General features: G+C 32.9%; 1 protein-coding gene across 1 annotated transcript; it reads left to right on the top strand.

Annotated features, from left to right (window-relative positions):
- Nucleotides 1-412: 412 nt before the first annotated feature.
- Nucleotides 413-22785, top strand: LOC113516966 (carboxy-terminal domain RNA polymerase II polypeptide A small phosphatase 1). The gene is made up of 5 exons (XM_026901476.3): nt 413-609; nt 933-1246; nt 14067-14248; nt 15724-15877; nt 18003-22785. Exons 1-5 carry the CDS (start codon nt 537-539, stop codon nt 18159-18161), a joined length of 882 nt encoding a protein of 293 aa, XP_026757277.1. The 5' UTR covers nt 413-536; the 3' UTR covers nt 18162-22785.
- The last annotated feature ends 1454 nt before the right edge of the window (nt 22786-24239 follow it).

Here is a 24239-nt window from a genome sequence, read left to right as displayed (position 1 = left end):
AATCACATATTTTGAATCTTTATTTATATAATAATGATAGACCGCCAATGTCCTATATTTATGATGGATACGAATAATCTCATAAGTAGTATTCAACGAGAAATGATAAAAAAACCTGTCGAATATGCAAAATTACCTACATTTTAATATGCAGTTTAAATAATATAAATGTTTTAAATTTCCCGGATAAAGAATTTATTGTGTAAAATATTTTAATTTCGTTTTATTCTTAATCGAAATAATTACAATAACGACTTTTAATTTAAACTTCCGAACGACAGTATTCTATTTTTGGTTGTAGTCAAGTTGAACAACATAACAACAATAGGTAAAATATTGTTTATTCTTTTTAATTCAAAGAAACTGAAAGAGAAAGACAATGTTTTATTTTGTTATGTTGGCCAAAGTTGTAGTTGGTATTTGCCAAGAGCCTGCCATTTTGTAAGATAGAAGGGAGATAAAAAATAGTTTTATGGTGTTAAAATTTTACAAAAACTCCGTTCCCATTTGTATTAGGACCCAAAACAAATGTTTAAATGGACGCATCGTCCATTATAACTCAGGTGTCACGGGATGACGAGCAATTAAACAATTATGGCTCCGACAGAGGTAAATCTAAACCGAATTACACCTGTTACCTACTCGCATCAAATTAGAGCGTATAGTGTTACCTCTTCGTGACTCGTAAATATTTGTCGATCATTATGTATGTGGAATCAACAAATGACCGAAAGTTTCATATTTTAGGAATTGCGTTACTGGTTTGTGCGGGCTCAGAGGTAAACACTTGGAACGTGTGAACGCGATAACATTCCTAACAGCAACCTTGAGAGCTTGTCTTTACTTAGACCAATCCCACATAGAATGCCGATTTGGTCTTCCGCGTGTGCTGGTGTTGTAGTGAGTTTTATGTGATATGTCGGTTTTTTTAGGGTCACCACCGGGTGGACAACATAGTGATGGGGATGGAACCCCTGTGTCAGGATCCACCCCGTTAGGGAGTAAAAAGTCGAGTGGCAGCGGCGGATTTTTGCGGTCACTCTTGTGCTGCTGGCGTGGTGGAAGAGGCAAAGGTCCCCCTGGTGGAAATGGCACAAACAGTATTGATGGCAGGGCTTCACCTCCTCTCTTGGTTATGGCAGACCATGCTCCAAGACCATTATTGCCACCAGTGAGACATCAAGACATGCATAAAAAATGTATGGTTATTGATCTTGATGAAACATTAGTGCACAGCTCTTTCAAGGTATGTTTACTCATATTATTGTTAACAATTTTATAAAACTAACTAATTTTTTCTATGATATACTGATTACTTAAGAGATTTTTAGGATTTAATAAATCTTATATCAAATTCCACTATTATGCTAGGATACTCACAGTTTAAGCAAAAGAATTGATACTTACTCTTGGTATTCCTAAAACAAGTGACATTTCAACTTGAACTTTTGTTGTAATTTATTATTGAGTCACAGTATTATTTAGTTATATTTGTGATTAATTAAAAAAAGATTATTAGTTACTACCCTATGTTACTGTATTCTATGTCTTTGCCTGTGTTGTTCAGTACATAAAGTATCTTGATAGGGATATAATCTACCTGTGTACCAAATTTAATTAAAATTCATTGAGTAGCTTTTGCAGAAAAGACTATCAAACATCCATTGTCGTCATTACAAATTTGTCAATTAATAATATTCATAGGATTCATTTTCAATTATATTTAATTGCAAATATTAACTATCTTAAAAAATCTAAGAATGTATTATATTGTGGTATGCTTGTCTCCTGTCATATTGGTAATATGTTTAGCAAAATGTGAGCATCTTGAGTGTTATATTCTTACAATGACCATAGTGAACAAAATATACCTTTGACAACTCAGGGATTATAATTATGAGCATTGTATTTCATAGCTTTAGTACAAACATTTTTTTTGTACATGTATCACTTATTGTAGGGCTATATTCCTGCACTTTTTATAAATGATAAACTCCTTATTGGTGATTTTAAAATATTAATATTAAATATAATTTGATATTTATATTGTTATTGACATGTGTGTTTAGTTTACTTAACAAAAGCTGACAATGATTCATTAAAATTGTTACAATAAAATCATAAGCAATATGTCAGAGCTCATATATTTGCTGTGAAATATTGCTAATCCATCAAAATGTGCATGATTGACCATCAGTCATAAATTCAGCATTCTGACTGTATAATCAGTATATATGTTTCAAAAAGAATATTAGTAACCAACTACTAAATCAATTTTAGTTCTTCAACATTTTAACATTGTCTCTTGCATTTGTGTATTTAAAACATTCATAATCATCATATAACTTTAACTATCCACTTCTGAACATAGGCCAATTCCATACAATCCAGGTGGATTTTGCAAGTAGTTGTCACGCTTGGCAGTTGGGTTTACAACTGTGTTTAGGTTTTAATGATCTTTAAGAAGGATGCTGCTACCCTTTCCTTGACCATATAATATCCTTTAGTCACTTCTTATCACATCCACAGAAGAGGAAGAAGTGGCCCATTCTATGCCCAGTCCATAGAGCATTTAAAGCATAAGTTAATTTTAAATTATCACATTCTTTGTACAAATTTAAAATTTAGGATAATTGATAATAATAATCAGGTATGATTTACTTGTAATCTCACCTGTTGTTTTCTAATAGTAAATCAAATATATTTAAAGCTTTGTTGATAATAAAGTATCGTAGATATAGTGTACATTATTGATATATAATTGTAACATTAGTGTGTCAAGATACTATAACAGTTTTGTATTGTATGACTCACACAGACACAAGTAAAAACAATTAGACAATACTGCAATTATATTAGTTAGTATCTAGCGTTTTAATATAATTATATTAAGTTGATTGCTATAATTTACTATAATAATTACATTTACGCTTATAACTGAGATTAAGAAAAATATGGTATTTAATTCTAATTAGTTCAAATTAATATAAACATGAACTATAGAGATAATAAACAAGAACTGTGCAGTTTTTTTTTATATACTTGGCATAGTAAACAGTCTTAGCATTTGTTTTTATGTTAATTAATTATAAAACAGATCAGTAAACAATATATAGTCAATTAATATAAAGATTTATTATTTTTTTATTTTAGCCATTTTATTGTTTTTGTCTACTGCAATTTTGTTAAAAACATATGCGAAAATTGTTTATTAATTCAAAATATAGAACAGATTATATTATTATTGGTGAATTTAAAGTTATTATTATGATGTTTAACCTAACTGTGGTTGTCAACCTGCTTGCTAAGTGTGGCAACTACTAACAAAACTCTTATGAAAAAGGCTTAGGTTCAGTAGTGGACCATGGCAGTGGATGGTAGATCAATTATGATATTTAGCATTTATTTACTGGCAAAATTTCCAACAAGACTATAACAATGTAATATAAAACATAGTTAATTAACAGTTGACATTTAAAAAGTTTATCTATTTTATATGTAGTATCAGTTTATCAGCAGGGCTGTTATTCCGGGTATTTGTTTTGATAGATACTAAAATTGTTTTGTTACTAAATTATTATAATAGGAATTATAACACACAGACTTGTTTTGATATGCGAATTTGCTAATAAAAATTAAGTTAATAATAACTTCAAGTCTATAATTAACAATCTTTACTAAAAAGTTTCAAATTGAGTTTGTATGTTTATTTGGCTTATACTAATCTTTTATGTATTAACATTAGCTTTGATCCATGACTTCTGCATGATCGGGATATGGCCACTGATTGGGATAAAAGTGAATTGTTTACATATAATATGTATTAGTGAGGATTCAATTTTTAAGTGACTTCCAAAAGAAGAATGAGTCTGATTTTTCTTTTTCATTAAGTTACGCGATTATGTTGCTAGTTCTGAATCAATTTTTAGAATTGTTTTTGCATTTGGTAGGACTGTGTGCTAGTTCCATATTGTGATTTTTAAAGCTGTAGCTTTAAAAATCACAATATGAAGAAATTGAATCAAATTGAAGAATCTTTACAGAGTAAGAAAATGCTCGTTGTAAAGCAAAATATATATAGACTTTGCTTGTAAACACTCAAAAATACATTCTAACATTGAATGAAATTTGGTACACAGGAGGTTATATCTAATTTAGCACATAGAATATTTTATTTTACTTATTGCCTCATGCAGGTGAAGCCGCGGAACAGCTGTATTCCAATATAGAGTATATACCAAATAGTTCCCTTAGTCGTCTCTCAGGACACTCACGGGAAAGGAAGGGGTGGCCCATATGTATATGGATATGTTGTAGGTACGCTGGGACCTACACGGCAGAGATTAGGGATTACTATAAACAATTATAATTTTCTTACAATTGAAATCACTCCTTTTTTGCGAAGCTTAAATCTATTTGTTTAAATTAACTTTGGAAAAATCATCGCGTAACTCGCGATTTCGGAGCAATGCGAAATTACGAAATTATAATACGTAATTGGAATGTTATGTACCTAACCAGTGATGTTGTATTAAAAGATATATAAATATGTACAATTACAGCTGTGCTTACAATTAGGTTATTGTTATCTTAAGCATGGAATTTATTATTCTTTTTTCATTGTTGGAGTTTGTTCATCAAATTTTATCTTAAATATACATTTTTTTTTAAATATTTTAAGGGCTTTTACCTTCTTCAGGTATATCAGTCCTATTGTACCCTGAACTGATTTCTCCAACAAAACTTTATCTACCTTCCCTAGACGCGGAAAGAGAAGAATTAACGGGCATCAATAATTTACACAGATGTTAAAAAATTTCTGGTTTAAGTTCAGCTAACATAGTTTGAATAAGACCAACATTCAATTTATTTAAGTTAAAGTGGCGCATGAATTCTTCTCTTTCCTTCGTGTTAATACGACACTCTAATAGAATATGATGCACATCATCGATGGTATAAATATACATTTTTGGAACTGCATAATATTCTAAACGGGGGAGAAAGGGATTGTTAGTAATGGAGACTGAGTATCCTGTTGCTAGCAATATACGCAACCAGGTCGACCTCCTCGCGGTTCTCCCTGGAAACTATCATGGTTAATTCCTGATGAATTCATCATGTTGGACTAATTGGCCTGTTTTCATTCTCATCTATCACCCTTCACTGGTGCTCCGCCAGCGTATCCCGTTAGCGTAGGAGGGGTTACCATACCATTTTCACCAATAATATATTAGTATAATAAATTATAGTTATTAAAATTTATAGTTAGTTATAAAACATTACAAAATGTTAGAATACGTAAATATGCTGTTTCTTTTCTTTATGGTGTTATTTAATAATTATATATTAATTTTAAATACTCGTAAATATAACTTGACACAGCGCCATCTAGTAACAAACTAAGCAGGGCTTGTTATGTCATATTTATAGCTTCTAATTTCCTCTCTCCAACTGGGTTACAAACCATCGTATACATTAACGTCACGATAGTTCTTCCTGGTGCTATATTTACGAAAACGTCGCAGCCACGAAAGTTTTTCCGGTTCGTAGTAGGCACTCGCACCGTTTCAGTTTAGTAATTAGAGCGCATATCCGACAGACCATAGACCAGTCCTCAAATGGTTTCTGGTTTATGACAAAGGAGGAATAAATGTATGTATATTCACTACTGTAATTCCTAATGGGGTAGTTAGAGGCATTTGTCGATTATAATCGTTGTGAACGTATTACTTGACATATCCATATTTGTATATTAAAGTCTAATGTTAGAAAAGGGGATTCTACTACTGTATGTTTACACAGGATTAATGATGGAAGGAAGTAACGATGTTTTTTATTGTTCAAATTAAATTTTTTTGGTATCTGCTACGTTCAAAATTACAAATAGTTTCTTTTTTTTAAATGGATGATAATGGAATAGCAACACCCTTTGCGCTAAAGGTATACGCTGGCGGGGCACCAGTGAGAGATCTGTCTATCGTGATGAATACAACTGGAATTCAGCATGATGGTTTTCAGGAGGGACCCCGTGGAGGTCGACCTGATAGGGTATATTGCTAGTAATGGGACTGGTAGTCCGCATTACTAACAATCGCTTCCTCCCCAAATTTTAAGATTTATTAATCAATCGGCATACAGTTTTTATTAAGAAATAATAACCCAACCAACGCTTTTGGTATACGCTGGCGGGGTATTAGTGGAAGATAATGTCAGGTCACTTGATCCATCGTGATAGATTCACCAGAATGTGACAGGACCTGACAGTATTTAATTATTGCTAGCAATTCACTATATCAATAATTTCTTTATATAAAATTAAAATTCGTTATTAACTAAATTTATAAGATAAGAGAGCTGTCAATGTTTGTACTAATAAATAAGTAAGTAATCTCCCGTGGAACCGACTACGAACAGCGACAAGCACGGATGTTACAATTTTCCTTCCCTTTCCTCACAGAAGCCTTTCAAATGTCGCGTCATTTGATCCGTCGGCTTACGACTAAAAATACCTTCTCAATGAACCTGTCTATATCATCGATATCAATTGGCCAGTGTTTAAATAGTTATGCGAAAATAAATGGTCGGAAATAATTAGTTTAATTATTTAAATACACAGAGTAGGTATAGGTATATAGAACGGGTTTCCAATCTAAATTTTCCTTCATTTATCTAATTTTATAACTGGATATATTGAACCATTAAAATTAATCGCTCATTAATCATTCAGTTATTACTGTAAAGTGGTATCATTGTGGAAGAAAATAGGATGGTAACTACGTCTACTCTATTAGCTTACGCTGGCGGAACCAGTGATGGATTAATGGTCGAGAATGAAGTCAGGCCCATGGTGATGAATTCATTAGGATTTAATCACGATGTTTTTCAAAGAGGCCTCGTGGAGGTTGACCTGAGTACCATCATCATATAACTGTCCACTGCTGAACATAAGTCTCCACCATAAGGAGGGTTTTGCCAGTAGTTACCACGCTTGGCAGGCGGGTTGGCAATCGCAGTTACGATTTGGTGATATTTTAAAAGGGATGCTACTGCCCATCCTTTGACTATTAAGCCCTCTTAATCGCCTCTTACGACACCCACTGGAAAGGTGGTGGCCCATTTACCATACGACGCACCTGTGTATATCGACTTTTTTTTATAATGGCAAACAAGCAGACGGCCTTCCTGATGGAAAGTGGTAACAGACACCTATAAACATGAACAGTATCATGGATATAACAGAGTATACTGTTTCGCCCATGATATCCCCATGCGTTGCAGTTCTGAGGACCAAGGTATTACATCTATTTACAATAAGACCGTTAATACATTGTTTAAACCTTCCCCTCTATAAAGTTTCCTTTGCTTATATTTTCCGCATATGTATTTAAAAAGTCGAGTTTATTATTATGTCAAAAGCTTTCTGCCAGAACTGTCGTATACAATTTGTGATCTGATAATAAACGAATTCACGTAATGATTCGTCCTGTTATTTAGTTCCTATTCTTGGTACATTGACATCATTCCTCCATTGACTGGTAGCGACACCGGCACCGGCAGTAGTGCATACAAAAAATGAATGAAAAGAATGACAGGTCAATGCCGACATACTGCGTGCCGTCACGGAGACTGATGATCCTGTACTTAAACATTTATTTATAAGCCTTTTGCCTGTTATTTCGTACACGTAGTTTTTGTTTAATTTATCTGCAATATTTTTACTTCGCGGCACCACACTTTTACAATTCTACAACACACACACACACACACACATATAAATATATATTGTCCCTGTAAATTAGTCATTACGGGGATATATGGAAACGCCTGCCCTCTGGTGTGAGTGCCGTGCAACAACGCGTGTGTGTCAACTTTTACGCGGGAACAACCATCGACCTCCACGGCAGTGATTAAAAATATTAATAATCTTCGGTTATTTGGGGTGAGTTTAGGTTATTATTTGTTATTATTATTGTTTTTATATGCATACACATAAATCGAGGAAAAAATAGACACCGATAACACGAATTACGGGAGCCCTGAACCAGCACCTAAGTGTGAGATGAAGTAGGTGATGAAAGTAAATATTCCACCGAAATTCCTCTATATAACAGCCGACATACTGCGTGCCGTCACGGAGACTGATGATCCTGTACTTAAACATTTATTTATAAGCCTTTTGCCTGTTATTTCGTACACGTAGTTTTAGAAGTAGAAAAACCAACGAAGTAGACTACTTCTAGATAATGTATTGAGATAAAACATACACCAGATTTTTAACACACCAGTACACAACATAACGGTGAAAAAAAAAATTTTCTAAAAATTATTGTTTTGCCATTTATTGGTCTTATAATTATGTATACCCCTCATATTCATTTTTGTAAAACATCTTCCATATTCAGACATCGTCTAGTTAGAATTTTTTTTCGATATCAGGATCTATGGGCTTTATTAATTTTGTTTCAGTCTATAAATTAAGCGTGTTATTTATAATAGACTATTATGTAAGATTGCTCATGTGGTTTTGACTAATTAAAAAGTCAAGCAGTTTTTCTATAAGAATACGGTCTACCTGTAAGCGGCCATCGCAGGTCATGAATGCTTGCATCACCGGAGACATCGCTCACGCCACACTAACCCTTATGAAATGAATGACATGAGTCATACAGACTTAGTGATTTCCCAGCTATATCACAGTCAATACAAGCGCTTTATAAGTGTAGTTCTTTGCGATTATAGGTGACGCAGAGGTACCCATTCAATAATTTATTTATTAAAAAGTCGAGTTTAAACATGTTCAGCGAAATGTGATCATAACAATTGTTATGTTCACCATGACGCTTAAAGTTAATAAGTCTCTGACTTCCCTAAAACGTATTATAGTCCTAAATTATTTAGAGTTATTTATAATTTACACTACTACTTTATTATGCCTAGGAATATAGTAATTTTAAATCATTAGCAATGGCCACGATTGGCCTGAATGCGAACTACGTATACAGTAGAAGGTTTACATATCAGATTATTGTAGAGACCGTATCGTCGTAGAGTCGTGCCATACGTCCCATTGTGATTGATTTTGGTCAGATCCTCGCATGTGTCAAGGCTCCGACCTTCGATTTGTTTGTATACACAATCGGGAATCAATTCTTTTGTATTGTTAAATATTGTCTTACAATTTAAACCTTATCCCCACTGAATAAGAACTACAATCTTACTCTGACGTCGGAATGTCTCTATTAGTCGCTAGATTTATGCCGTATATGCAGTTTTGTCAAACGGCCTTGCTTTTCCGAAATCTATTAAGTAGAATGTAAAAGAAAAAGTATAGGTGGTAGGTCGTAATAAACTTTAAATAAACTTTTTTCTGTTGCTTTTTGCTGTTTTGAATAGGTTATTATATAATTTTATGATGATTACGTTCGTCGTACAAACGGTTTGAAACTATAATTTGGCGTCATTTCGGCTGATTTAATCTTACAATTTAATATTATTGACGAAATAATTAAAAAGTCAAAACACGAAACGTTATTTTCTAACTCAAAATTATCAAGAAAATAAATAATAAAAAAATAGAAATTAGATTTGGATTACCGATTTAGCTTTTTTTTTGTATAGCTATGGATCATTTGTGAACCCACGTTAAAATCTGCTAGATCCGTACGTGGAGGAATTTCTATTAATGTGATGAAAATGAAATGGTAATCTCGCTTATAGTATCAGTATGCGATGTGATGAGTTAACAGTGAGTGATGATAGATAGATAAGGATGAAATCGGATCAAAAATGATGAATTCACTAGGAATTAACTACGATGGTTTTCAAGGTGGATGACTGCGTTGTGGTCATCATATCCTATATTCCTAGCACAATACCCTGTCAGCTCCCATTCCTAGCTCCAAAGGGAGGTTATGATCCTATTATTTCCCGCCTTTTAGGCCTTTTATCCATTGGAGGATGGTTCGATTATTCTAAGGTAGCTATGATGGGAAAGAAAGATTACTGTTCATCCAATACTATGTCTTGACTATCCCATACCTATATATTATCAGGTAATTTAGTTTAATTTTAAATAAGTTAAATAATAGTATATAGTAGATTCCAATGCGTTTATACACATATTATATAATAGTTATGTTTATTGCTGGTATAAATGATGACTAATCCAAAGTTACTTGACGCTGCGTCATCAATTCGTCTTTTATAAGTTTCTTATCTCGCTTATGGCGATTACGTTACGTATTAAAGCGTTCAACGAATCCTCGCATTTGTTTTGCGTTCTAAATTCAATGCTTTTGTAAAAATAAACATTATATAAAAATAACCGTCGGGATATTTAGTAAAAAATTCAAAACAAAGGCGAGTTCCACATTTCTTGAATTGTTGTCACATTTAAAGTTGATTTCCGATTGAGATTTTGTAAGTATTGACTGCTTGTTAGCGGTTTCAACGTTTTTAACATATTTATAAAGCGGATGGTGGCCAGTAAGGGTGTTGTAATATGCAGCGATATTTATATATTGAAACTTAATTATCTATATATCCCTACAGGATATTTATTTATTTATTTATTCTTTATTGTACACAAAAATTACAAACATATATTAAATAAAGATGTACAACAGGCGAGCTTAACTCTGTAAGAGTTCTCTTCCAGCAAACCCTGAGTGGAAATATAATATTAAATATATAAACAGGATAACCGATATTGAAATGGGTGATGATGTTTTTCCAACATCAATATCCAGAGGTACATAATATATAGGTAGATATCAGATCGATACTGATGCCCATGCCTCTCTAAGATTCTGTTTTTTTTTCAATGGATGATAATGAAATAATAACCCCGCCTGCGCTATCGGTATACGCTGGCGGAGCACCAGTGAGGGATGATAGATGAGCATGAAAGCAGGTCAATTAGCCCATCGCGACGAATGCAAGAAGTATTCACAATGGTATCCAGGGTAAACCACGTGAAGGTCGACCTGGTAGGACTTGCTACCCATTAGTTCCCATTACTAACAATTCCTTTTCCCCCACTAAGATTCTGTTCTACATACATACATATCTAGATTATGTTCTGTTCTCAGTAAGATCGTATTTTTACCGTGCGGAAAGGCTAAGTTCAAATGTGGACCAAAATAGCTTGAAATCTGCCATAAGTTGTTTGAAATACTACGTTTCGTATCGCTATTATACAATTATACGAATTATGAATATAACTTCGAAATTGTTACGAAGAGCAAATTATTTATGCTAATTGATCTCGTCTTGGCAAAAATTCATATGTAAAATAATGTAAATTACGTAAAGCATCCGGAAATATATAAATATATTGTTCTTAGTATAATATTAGATAGGTATTCATACATATGTTTGCTATATAATTAAATAATTACGGTACGGTATAACGATAGATTATCATGACAATAATAATTATTATAAACTCCTTTTTATTTTTTGTTTTTTTTTTTTTTAGTCTGAAAAAAAAACAAAATATAAACGTAGCATAAAATAAAACCGCTGACCGCGTCTTTTTTTCACTTCATCGAAACTGTGCAATGAACTTTGATACGAGAATCACTGTCAATGATTTTTATGTTACGATATTACATTTCTGCAATTCAACAATCATAACATTTCTGTGTATATTTACGCAAGTAATTTTGTATTATTTCGCAAACCTTCATTGCGACTTACTGACCAAGTTAGATCTAGTTTATGCACTAGCCATTTTGGCAACGCAGCCCATATCTGGAAACAGCTCACGACTAAATTTTAAATGAATGCAACACTGCACGTGTTTGGTTCAGCCACAGACATACGATTACATAGACGACGCAACTGTACCTATTTTGCGTGCGATAAATAAGAAGTGTATTGATTTATTGTATTGTATTGTGGTTGTGGTGTATTGTAGTTTAAAATTTATAAGTCTTATATCGAGTCAGAAGTAACTTATATACTTGTAGTATTTCCTACAGAAACACTAGTTATCGTTGGTTTCGAGACGGTTGTCTAGCGTAAGTAGTAGCTTAATTGCTAAGAATATTAGCGCTAGAGTGGCGTAATAGTGCTGTTGAAATTACGTTCGCTTGTAAACTTTGTTCAGGGGACCTGTTTTCGTTCCTTTGCACAGATTTTTCTTTACAAATCGTAGTTACTTTATTTCGTTACCAGGATGTCTTCACCACGATTTGCAAAATTTTAATAAGTTTATCCTTACGCTCATATTCATAAAAACATCAAACGTCTCATAAACCTATTTTAACAATTGCACTGTTTTGTCTATGCTACATTCCCAATTTGAAAGAGAGTTACAAAACAGTTTAGTAGTTAAAATAGGTTTGTAGTAGGTTTTAGTTTTTATAAGTAAGGGGGGTTACTCTTTCACTAAGGTACCTTATGATATTCCTGGCTTTTTATGTAGATTGCGACATCTATTTTACTCTTATATCTGTGGAGCCAACTATGAACCAACGCCTATACCTTGCGACAATTGAATTTCATCGCATGCCGTAGAAAGAAATGAATCTATTTTTAGAAGTGTATTGTGACGGCCGTTGCGTTGTGCAGTGAGTTGACTGGAAATTAAAAACAATATGAAAGATTTAGATGCAATGATTTACTGGTATCAAACCTACAGGCTCGGCCCAGTTTAGATATTAGTAGTCTTTTATATTAATAATAAACTACTTGTAAAATTTTGAAGTAAAAAGGATTTAAAGCTCCTTGTTGTTTGAGAATGACTAGATCCATTTAGTAAAGTTTTATTGTTTCTAAATAAATAAAATTTGGAATTTATATAAGGCGCATATGACTAATTGCAAATGGAATAATCGTAGTCCAAAACATCTCTCAATAATTAATGTAACTCAACTTTAAAGTTCGAGCATATTGCATTAATTTAATTTCTTAATATTTTCTATCACCGCAGTTATTATTATTAGGAAATTGATATTAATACACTCACTTTGTTGTTGGCCACATTCAAAGTTTTAACGTGCGACCTGTACGACAATTAAATCGAAGTAGTAAACCACTAAGTCATGATGATATTACATTTTTTTTAATTACATAACACCATCTATTGTCAAATATAGTTAGTACACTTCTTAACAATAAATAACTTAGATAGATAACAATTTAACCCCTTTGGGGGTAACTTTTAGACTTTTTAGTCAATATTATGAATTTTCATATAGGCTATCGAAAGTTTAAAAATTCTATATCAGGGGTGGCCAACAGGTGGATCGCGACTATTAGTCCAGTCGATCGTGGCAAGGCAAAAAATATAATATTTTGCTTATCAAAAAATATATTATATTAAGACGCCATACTCTCACCAATATTAATTAGTAATTACTAATAATAATTTTCGTGTGGTCCCGGCATAGAACAGGTCACCCCTTCTTTTCACCTGGGTGTCATAAGAGTCGACTAAGGGAAGACGATGGATGGGCAACAGCGTCCCTCTCAAAACATTTTTAAAGCCTAACTGCGGTTGCCAATCCGCCTTCCAAGCGTGGTAACTACTGGCAAATCCCCCTAAGGGACAATTAAAGGCTGATATGATGAATAATAATTTTCAATTTTATGTTTTCCTCTTAATAATATAAAATATATTACAATACATAATTGTGTATTGAACTATGTTGTTTCATTTAAGATTTCAAGAAGTATGTAATTAGTAGATCGCACAGGGTTTCATCAGCAAACAGTAGATCTTGGGTCTAGTCAACTCGACCGCCCCTGTTCTACCATATATCTTTCTAAATATGGGGCATCGTCGATTTGACCCTTATAATTTAGATTAATATGCTCTGAAATCTTCATCATAATCAATCTTGACTATTTTTATATGCAACTCTAACACACAAGTAAACCATTTTGTTGAATATCGTATTTAGTAATGTATTATTTTTATAAACTACATTTCTTATATACGTATAGTTTTGGCTACAGCGCGACTTTATTACATACGAAGATAACAATGTATTGCGACTTATAATAACATAACATAAACAACAATGTATCTATATTTACAATGATTTATTCCGTTCTAGCCAATAAACAACGCGGACTTCGTGGTGCCAGTGGAGATAGATGGCGCTGTGCACCAAGTGTACGTACTGAAGCGGCCGCACGTGGACGAGTTCTTGCGTCGATGCGGCGAATTGTACGAGTGCGTACTATTCACCGCGTCGCTTGCCAAGTACGCGGATCCGGTCGCCGATCTGTTGGATAGGTGAGTCTAGCTCTTATCAACCGACTTTCAAAAAGGAGGTTCTCAATTCATACATACATATACATACATACCTGTCACGCCTGTCTCCCATTGGGGTAGGCAGAAACAATGGAACGCCAAATGCTTCGATTCAAACAATTTCAGTTCTCAATTCACTTGTATATATTTTTTTTTATTTATTATTATTTAAATCGTTAACTGTCCACTGCTGAAGGTCCATAAGGGGAGTTTTGCTAGTTGCCACGCTTGGCAGGAGTTTAGAGATGTTTTAAGAGGAACGCTGTTGCTCATCCCTCGTTTGCCTAGGACCGCAAGATGCTATAAAAAAATATGGGAAAAATATGAAGAGACGTATGTAGGTTTAGCATTGAACGATAGATTGAAAACTAAGTATGTTATCATAATGAAATATTAACAATTAAAACGCGTACCTGTATACGGAAGTATATTAAAATTAATAATAGCTGCTTATTGTAACAGTTCGATATACTACTTTGTATTTAAACAATGTATGCGCTGCGTTATTATGAGACGATGTTTAATTTGCAATATTGATATTACGTAATCCCATATATTATTATCGAGAAGTCCTCGTCGAGACATAATTATTGTCAAGTTTCAATTAACATTCTCGTTAATATTATTAATTGTCATTTAGACATACATTTATTTTCTGTAATTGTTCACAGATAAATTGCTACTTGTAATTAACATTATTGTATCTGGACAAATTGGATGCAGTTGATTTATAAATAAGTTAAATAAATATTTCTTAAAAGACATTTTGTTGAATTATTGTGTTTACGGATAAATAAATATTATTTATATAAGCATTTGATTTATAAATAAGTGAAATAAATATTACTAACATATAATTTGTCCGGAAAGTCTTAAAAGGTTACATAGAATAATTATTATATTGAAGTTATTATTGTGTTTACGGATGCACTTATTTATAAATAAATATTATTTATATAAGAATTATTTTGTTCAATTTATTGTATTTACTAACATATAGTATTCTGAATGATTTGTCTCGCTTATTAATTGTTTCAAGCAGGATTTGGCAGTGTTGTCATTACATTGTACTGAGGCATAGCATTCCGGTTATGTCTACCCAACATTTATTTTTGGCTACGTTTTTTTAATTATGAATATGGAAGGGTAACCCCGCGCCTGCGCTATCGGGATATACTGACGAGTTACTAGTGAGAGATTATGGGTAAAAATAAAAACAGGTTGTCCATCCAACAAGCCCATCGTGACCAATTCACCTGGAATTAATCACGATAGTTTCTAGGAAACCACGTGGTGGTCAACCTAGTAGTATATAAGCTAGCAATGAGGACGCTAGTCTCTATTACTAAGAATCTTTTCCCCCGACGCTTACAATTTACCTCCAGGTGGGCTATCAGCTTGTTTTCTATTCCTTAGTGCTTAAAAACTCACCTGTAACTAACATCGTCACGTTGCAGATGGGGCGTATTCCGTGCCCGTTTGTTCCGCGACAGCTGCGTGTTTCATCGAGGGAACTACGTGAAAGACCTGAACAGCCTCGGCCGGGACCTCCGGCGGGTGGTCATCGTGGACAACTCGCCAGCCTCATACATATTCCATCCGGACAATGCTGTGAGTTTTGTGCATAATATAAAGTTACGTGAAGTTGGGATATGGCAGTGCATTTACAGGGTACAGAGGAATAACACCTGAATCCTCAAGAATGGCAACGCATAGGGGGTATCATGGGCGAAACAATTTACACTGTTATATCCATGGTACTGTTCATGTCTATAGGCGACGGTTACCACTTTCCGTCAGGTGGGCTGTCAGCTTGTTTGCCATTCTAAGTTGTATAAAAAAATATATATAAAGTTTAGGACTTTCAGTTCGCATTGTTTATGATTTTAAAGAACGGGTATTAATGTAATAATTAGGTAAAATATTTTTACTCAGGGTAATGTGAATGTTTCGATAAAGTTACAACGGCCGTCGTCACCTGTTGACTTATGTCGTGATGTCACCCTTCCGCTCCCAAGTCTATTTTCTTTCTACCCACTTTTTTTATGCATACCTAATGTTTTATATGATTAAACTAAGGATGCCGCTGTCCTCTCTCAACGTACTAGTTTCGTATTAAATTCATTTATTTTACATTCTTCACGGCTCTGGAATGCGCTTCCTGAAACCTTTAAAAGACTTTACACTAAACTGTCTTTAAAAAAAATATTTATGCTAACTTGTATAGTTTATCCGAGCAGTAAGTACTATCTATTTATTTTCATCTTTGTGTATAATTTAGTATATCTTGTATATGTATAAGTATATTTGTTATTTATATATATTTATTTGTTTATATATATATTTTAGTATGTATATATATAGATTCTTACTAGTACCACATTCGAGTATTCTGTTACTTCCCTAAGGTTGACTGGGAGAGAATGCTTTTAGCATTAAGTCTGCCTTTTATACATATATGTACTAATGAATAAATAAATACCTATATCATCATCAATCATTAAAGTATATTTATTTGTGAAATCTCAAAAGTGTTGCACATAGTTGTGGATGCGGAACTCCCATCGATCTTTCTTACGGCGGTTTTCTGGGAAGAGCCTGTGTTTAACATTGGATTCTGATTGGAATGTCAATAACCAGATTACCTGATAGAAAGTGGTAATTGTTGTGTATCGACATAAATAGGACCGTGGACTTTACAATATACTATGATGTTTTTATTTTATTTTATTTTACTTTGAAAGGGAAACATACAATATCTAAAACATATAAAAAAGTATACATAACCATAACATAAATCAGTAAAGTTTCCACAATAAACTAAACTAAATAATCGAGAGCAGATGATTATTGATATTATATATGATATTGATGAACATAAAATATATATAAAAGTATATACATACACACACACACACACACACACACACACACTTGTAAATATGTGCGTATGCATACACACACTCACACACATACATACATACACATACATATACTTAACAATAAAAAAAAAAGAAAACAAATATATCAATAACAATTTTAACATGATTTTTCCCTATCCAATTAAACGGGGTTTGCCAGAAGCTCCTCTCTAACGTGTTTTTTATATAAATTTAAATCTTCTCTGAATACATCTAAAGAGAGGAACTGCTGATTATAACAATTGCAAGCTCTTATAAGATACGTATTATTCATGTAATTCGTGTATGAAATAGGTGTACAAAATAATTTATTATTTCTAGAATTTACCCGGGGACACCTTATATTAACATTACTCAACAGAAAAGGTGAATCAATAAGATTATTTATAATTTTGTATAAAAATATTTGATCTCTCTCAAAACGTCGTTTACATAAAGACATACTTAAAAGTTTTTCTTTATTAGATCTGCAATGTGGACATTTAAAACAGAGATATTTAATAAATTTGGCTTGAATTTTCTCTATCATATTTATATATATTTTATATTGAGGATTCCAAATAGTAGAAGCATATTCTAAAATTGTTCTTACAAAACTATTATATAATAAAGTAAGCGTGGAACAATGCTTAAAATCTCTACCGACGCGGAGCACAAAACCACATATGAGCATAAAAGCACATGTTAATGGTAATCTTCATGCATCGCCTTTGTGACATGCGCCATTGCGACAAGTGCCTCCACTCTCACTAATTTCGCTACCCTTAACCTCCTTCCCTAGATTAACTTCGCTAACGTACACGTAATATTTGCAGGTACCTGTCGCGTCTTGGTTCGACGACATGACAGATTCAGAACTTTTGGACTTGATACCGTTTTTCGAGAAACTGAGCAAGGTGGACAGTGTGTACACAGTGTTGCGCAATTCGAACCACCCGTACAACCCGACGCAGAACAGTTCGCCGGCCACATAGCCGCGGCCCCCGTCCCCGTCCGGCGCTGCCGTTCTCCTACAGACACGCATCAAGGGAGCGAACTTCGTCATATGTGCCAATTTTGCCTTCTGGATAGTAAGGACGTTATTTGTACCTATTTTACAGATTTAGGTATCTCTTAGTGCGTAAGATGGTTTGTACGATGGATTTGTGACTTCTCGTTTAATATTTTTCTCACCGCTAATAAGCTTGCGGCAAACATTCGCGTACGTTTTTGGACGTATTTTAATAATCTGATACACTAATTTTATTTAACATTTCGGTAATATTAAAAAAAAAAAATCTGACTTTTATATCATGCTTGGGAACAAATATGAATAAGTTAGGATACTTCATCGGATCGCTTGGTGTTTCCGTATTATTTTGTGGGTCGTTCGATGTTTTCCCGCTGGTGATGAATCGATCCTTCCTCAGTACCCGTCGCGATATATTGCATCGACAGCGTTATAACATAATCACGAATTCAAATTCGACTGGCAACATAAGTGCATGAGCGCTTATGGGATGTGTAAATATTTTATATAAGAGATGACAGAAAAATCATGGTCTAGATTTAAAGCAGAATATTGATAATTATAATGTACATACTATTAATTAAAGCTATAAGAGATTTAAAAACGGCAGAATGATAGCTCTTAAGGTGAATAGCGTTGCACTGATCCAAGGCTGATATTACGCTAGGTCATAGTTATTTAGTAAATTATATTTTTCTATCGGTCCATCCATATTTAGAACGTTTTGTTCATGTAAAATGTTTATTGCATAGTCTGTGGTTCGGTCTATGGTATTTCTATTTAAGACTTCTAGTGTAATCTCAGCCACAGAAAATCCAAACGGAGTCATAGTGTTGTGGTTGAGGCGGATATTAGCAGATATTATAGTGTGACTGTTACAGACTGTGAGCAGTACTCAGTATTGAGAAATATATGAACACTTCTAAATTTAATAATTTAATAAACTTCTACACAATTTATTTTGTTACTAACAGTCAATAATTTTATTTACTATGGCAACACAACACTATTACCCCGTTTTATGGTTAGTGCACATTATTAGATCGCTAAAGGTTGTATAGTCACAATAAACACTAGTATGTACACACCTTGATGTTGTGGTATTCACATACTATTATTATATTATCCCGTTCTAGCATTGGTGACAATAAGAAGTCAATCGCGTCAGTGTCATATGAGTTATTAATTATAATTAATTATATATATTTAATTATAACGGGTGTAAGTAGTATCAGATCGACTTGGCATCAAAATATACTGCCGTGGAGAAGAATGCTCTTAATATTTTAAATTTGTTTACACTTCTATTTATTTACTTATATTGTAATATAAATAGGAGTATTTAGATTTTTTTTTGTAATGAAATTTTAACTTTATACACACATTATACAAAGTACATAATTACGATAATGTCGCGAAGTGTCTCTGTCAATTTACTTTTATGAATTTTTTTAAAAGAACGATTGTTATTGTCGTTCTTTTTTTTTAATTGATGAAAACCAAATGGTTGTCTAGCCAGTACTATTGGTTTATGCTGACGGAAACCAATGAGATATGATTAATAATTATCATAAATATCGAAATAGTGGAGATGAATAAAGTTGAACGTTTTGTGTAGGGACGGGCTGTTGCCGCTTATCTGTCATTATGACAGCTGTCAACTCGATACAATCCTTCAATCTAGGGATTAAACAGCATTAACATTAATCTACAATTTAATATCGATAGACATTGGCTACAACGCCCGTGCCAATTGTAATGACTACAAAATGCTTAGGAGTAGGATTCTTCATTATATTTCCAAAATATATCCTTCTTTATTAATATTATGAAGTTTAGATAGGCTCTAAACCTAAATTTAGACAGATTTTAATATAGAAATAATCTGACTTGAACCTAAATATCGATAAATACATCGAATGTTATAATACCAATCACTAAGCTTGATACTAAAACAATTTTGACATTTAAATATCGAATACTTTTAAAATTCAATTAAAAATCGAATCTGGAATAATATTTTGAACACAGGATTAACAGACATTTAAAAAAAAATGCGGAACTTCTCCGACGTTCGTCGTGGAAAGTAGCTGGCATGTGTATGCGAAGAGGTCTGTCTATGCGATCCTATATCATGCGTTATTTGCTATCTATATATATATATCTATGATAATTATAGATGAGAATGAAGTGTATCAGTTGGCCCATTGTGACAAATTCGCCGAGAATTAACCACGATGGTTTTCAGAGGGGACCGCGTGGAGGTCGATCTGAAAGGAATCTTATCATAAATACTAATAAGTATAAAGATTTACGAATGGGACTTACGCGTAGGTAGATAATTAGAACATATTGACCGCGATACTTCCGCGTCATTGTTGTAACTATTCACTTGGATTTATAATTATAGCATTCCTTTCTCGTCAGTTTTGTGAATGCTGCACATATGATCATCTCAGTATTAGACCTAGTTTAGTGTTTGATGCCATTGACAGAATACCAGGCGAAAAATCTGCCGATTTTAAAATATATTTTAATATATAATAATAATATTTAGATTTCGTGGTCAATTAAGGGCGACTATACAAAAAAAGTGGAGCAGGTCATTTGAAAATAATTATTTTGTGTTCGAAATTGGAATTATCAAAAAGAGTTAAGGTTTTTTCGTGTAAATCACCAGTGACTTGCTCAAATAGTTCTCTTTTCAAAATAGTTGGTGACATATTAAGAAACTTTACATAATAACAACAAACGTAAATAAATTATCGACCTTATTAGAGAGGTGTTAAGGTAAATGTTACCTATTTGTTAGTAGTAGTCACTTTAGTCGTGTAGTTCGCCCTTGACAAGCCATCAATCGGAATTCAAAATTATATCTATCGGATTTATGTAAGAATTGATTAATTAGGTAATATAAAATGGTGCTTTCAGTATTAGTTGATTAAGCAACTCGAAATTGGACTGTTAAGGAACTTAGTAGCACTCGTAACGCACATTTGGCTCTTTGAATTGGTTTAATATAATTGAAACATTAAATATTAATTTTCGGCCATTTAATTTATATATCGGAAACATTTACAATTACACCATGGCACGACGATGCCGTCTATTTATTGTTTTAATTGCTTAGCAAAAAAAGTTTTATTGTTTTTTTTTTATAATTATTTTTTTTAAACAATATCAATTTATTATTGTTTTGGTAGGAGGCATGTAAATAAGATTTTTATTAACTTAATGAGGTTAACTTAAAAGTCGATTTTAATTGAAACAAATCCATTATTTTCATAGTGTACATGTTTGTTTGTTATTTAGTGACTACGCCGGTATATGTATATACCTTCATACGTATATTTTACTAGATATTATTCTAATGATAGTTGTATCCTCCGCTAGATGTAGAGAACACGATAGGACAGTCTCACAAGCCTGCAATCCATATTCGATCTATGAGAAAAAAAAATTAATGCGTCAGTAAGTAATATTATTGTGTACAGATTGTAGAGCATTTACAGTAAGACGCAGTACGAAAAATCATAAGTTTTGGAAAATTTCACTGCATTTATGACCAATCCATAACAAAATAATGATGTTGTTTTCCTGGATGTTCGGATAGACAGAGTTTATTGTAAATGCTTTATAAACAATATCAAATATACAAATAGAACAAATGTAGCGGAAAGTACGAGAATCCGAAATCCACCGATATTATTTCTAGAACTGAGCCACTTTTCTCAGAGGACATTGATTGAAATAGGAATAAAATGTCTGGCCTTTATAATTTGATCATATGACCGCGCGGTTTGGAAGGCTAAAAAAATATTTTCATAATGGCATTGTGTGGTTTGCACAGAGTAATAGTGGCGTGGGCGAGGCGAGTATTATACTGAGGTTGGTCACTTTGGTAACAAAAAAGTATACTATATATCATCGTTAGACTGTAAATACCGTTAGATTACAATCTAGCTCGCGAGATTGTTAACTGTCGAAAGACTGAACCGTCACATACTGCTTACAATGTAACACATTATTTTTCGGTAAATTATAATCTATCGAAGTGAAATTCGACATATGGCGTTTACAATTTTTTTTTTCATTTTGTACATGCTGATGATTCTTTGTTGCATACGTTACACGCCGAATAATTAATTTCTTCAATTATTACACCAATATCACCTACACAAAGCAGCACTCTAGGTACGATCCCTTTTTCTACGGTGACGATTTCTTTGTCCATATTTTTCATCTAGTTTCCTTTGTTTTTTTGAATTTATGCTATTCGTACTACCTAAAGATACTTTTTCCTGCTTATCATCACTTGCTGTTTTTGTTTCTTCTTGCCCCATCTTGTGAGTGTCAATTATTGTAATATTAATTGTATTTACGTTTTCCTATTATTCCTCTTTATTATCGAAGCGCAATTTGACATTTGCATTTCGATAGATTATAATTTACTGAAAAATAATGCTTTACATTTTAAGCAGTATGTGACGGTTTACAATCTTTCAACAGTTTTCTAACCGTTAGATTACAATCTCGCGAGCTAGATTGTAATCTAACGGTATTTACAATCTTAGGGTGACATATATATATATATATATATATATATATATATATATATATATATATATATATATATATATATATATATATATATATATATATATATATTGAAGTTTTTTTCTATTTTTCAGCTATTTTTTATTGCTCAGTTTAGCTAATACTGTCGCTGGTTTTCGATTTGTTCATACCCTTTTCGATACAGTTTGGATACCAACAAGAATTATCTACAAAAATTAGGCCTAAAATGTATGGTGTGGTGATCACGACTAATGATATTTGTATAGTGTATTAATGTATTCGCAAGATTCACCTGTTTACTTTTATTACACCGAAATATATAAAATATCTCCCTGCTTTCTTACAAAGTGTGCTAACATTAAAATAATTGTAATAAATGCGAGCGTGTAATCACTATAAGAATAGGTTTCATTTGGATTATGGTGAACGCCCACTTATCTGCGCTAATCGTGTCTAATGAAATAACGAAGTATCAAGTCTCGCATTTCCTTCCTCTCTAAATGAATTATAATAAATACAGTCTTACACTGCAGTCGCATAATTCCATGAATTAAATAATCGGATTTATTCAGTTGGAATTAGCAACTTTTTTATTTTTTCTACCGATTAGGTGTTTGCGACATAATTTAGTTAACGAGGATTCGTAAAATTTCGTAAAAAGAATTCTGTTTGGTCGCCACGGGTAAATGGGCGTTCACCTTCACTTATATTCTTATTACACGGTTATTTTATTGATAACAATTCGTCGAAATCTTTAAAAGCAATACGGGTTTTGTATCAGGCAATAATAGATACCCTTCAATTATTCCCTTAATGTACGCAATTTATAGTATTTTATATGCAGTTAGGGTTTATTTGCATGTGAAATGTGCATATAGTATTTACTCTATGGCTGTATGCAGTCGCGTTAACTTAGGTACTATACGTTTCAGGATTTCTAATCAATTATCCTGTTCGTAAAGCTTAGCACTTCTGCATTTAGCTATCACATAAGATTTGTTATGGCTCAATGCAGAGTTGTTAAGTATAACTCATAGTTTTACCCCAATTTTTTTAAAAAAATTGGCAAACACTCCAACCGAACCTCATCCATTAATCGGTTAATTTTTATATATTTTGTTTGCAATCAATGGAGTTTATTATTGTGTTTACGAATGAAGTTGCTGTAATTTTAGCGGAGGAAATTTTAAATTACATTCTTATGACGTCACTCTTCATATCGTTCGAATCGGGATCCATCGTGAAATGAAATTTCGAAGTAAATTACATTTTTTTGTGTGAAAAATCACCTCGGTAAATGAAGCTTAACGTCGGTATAAGAGTCCAAAAGACAGATATTTTAACATTTTTAAATTTTGCAACACTTCATGGTAGGCCCTCTGATGACGTTCGCATACACTGTGACGTCAGAACTAACCCAATCAATTTACATTGAATGTCGCAGTTAAGTTTTCCCTCAGATTAT

Source organism: Galleria mellonella, unplaced genomic scaffold (genome assembly GCF_026898425.1).
Source record: "Galleria mellonella isolate WM207_F2 unplaced genomic scaffold, CSIRO_AGI_GalMel_v1 utg83, whole genome shotgun sequence".
NCBI lineage: Eukaryota > Metazoa > Arthropoda > Insecta > Lepidoptera > Pyralidae > Galleria > Galleria mellonella.
Note: the sequence above shows the minus strand (reverse complement) of the source record. Positions and strands in the feature narration are given on the sequence as shown.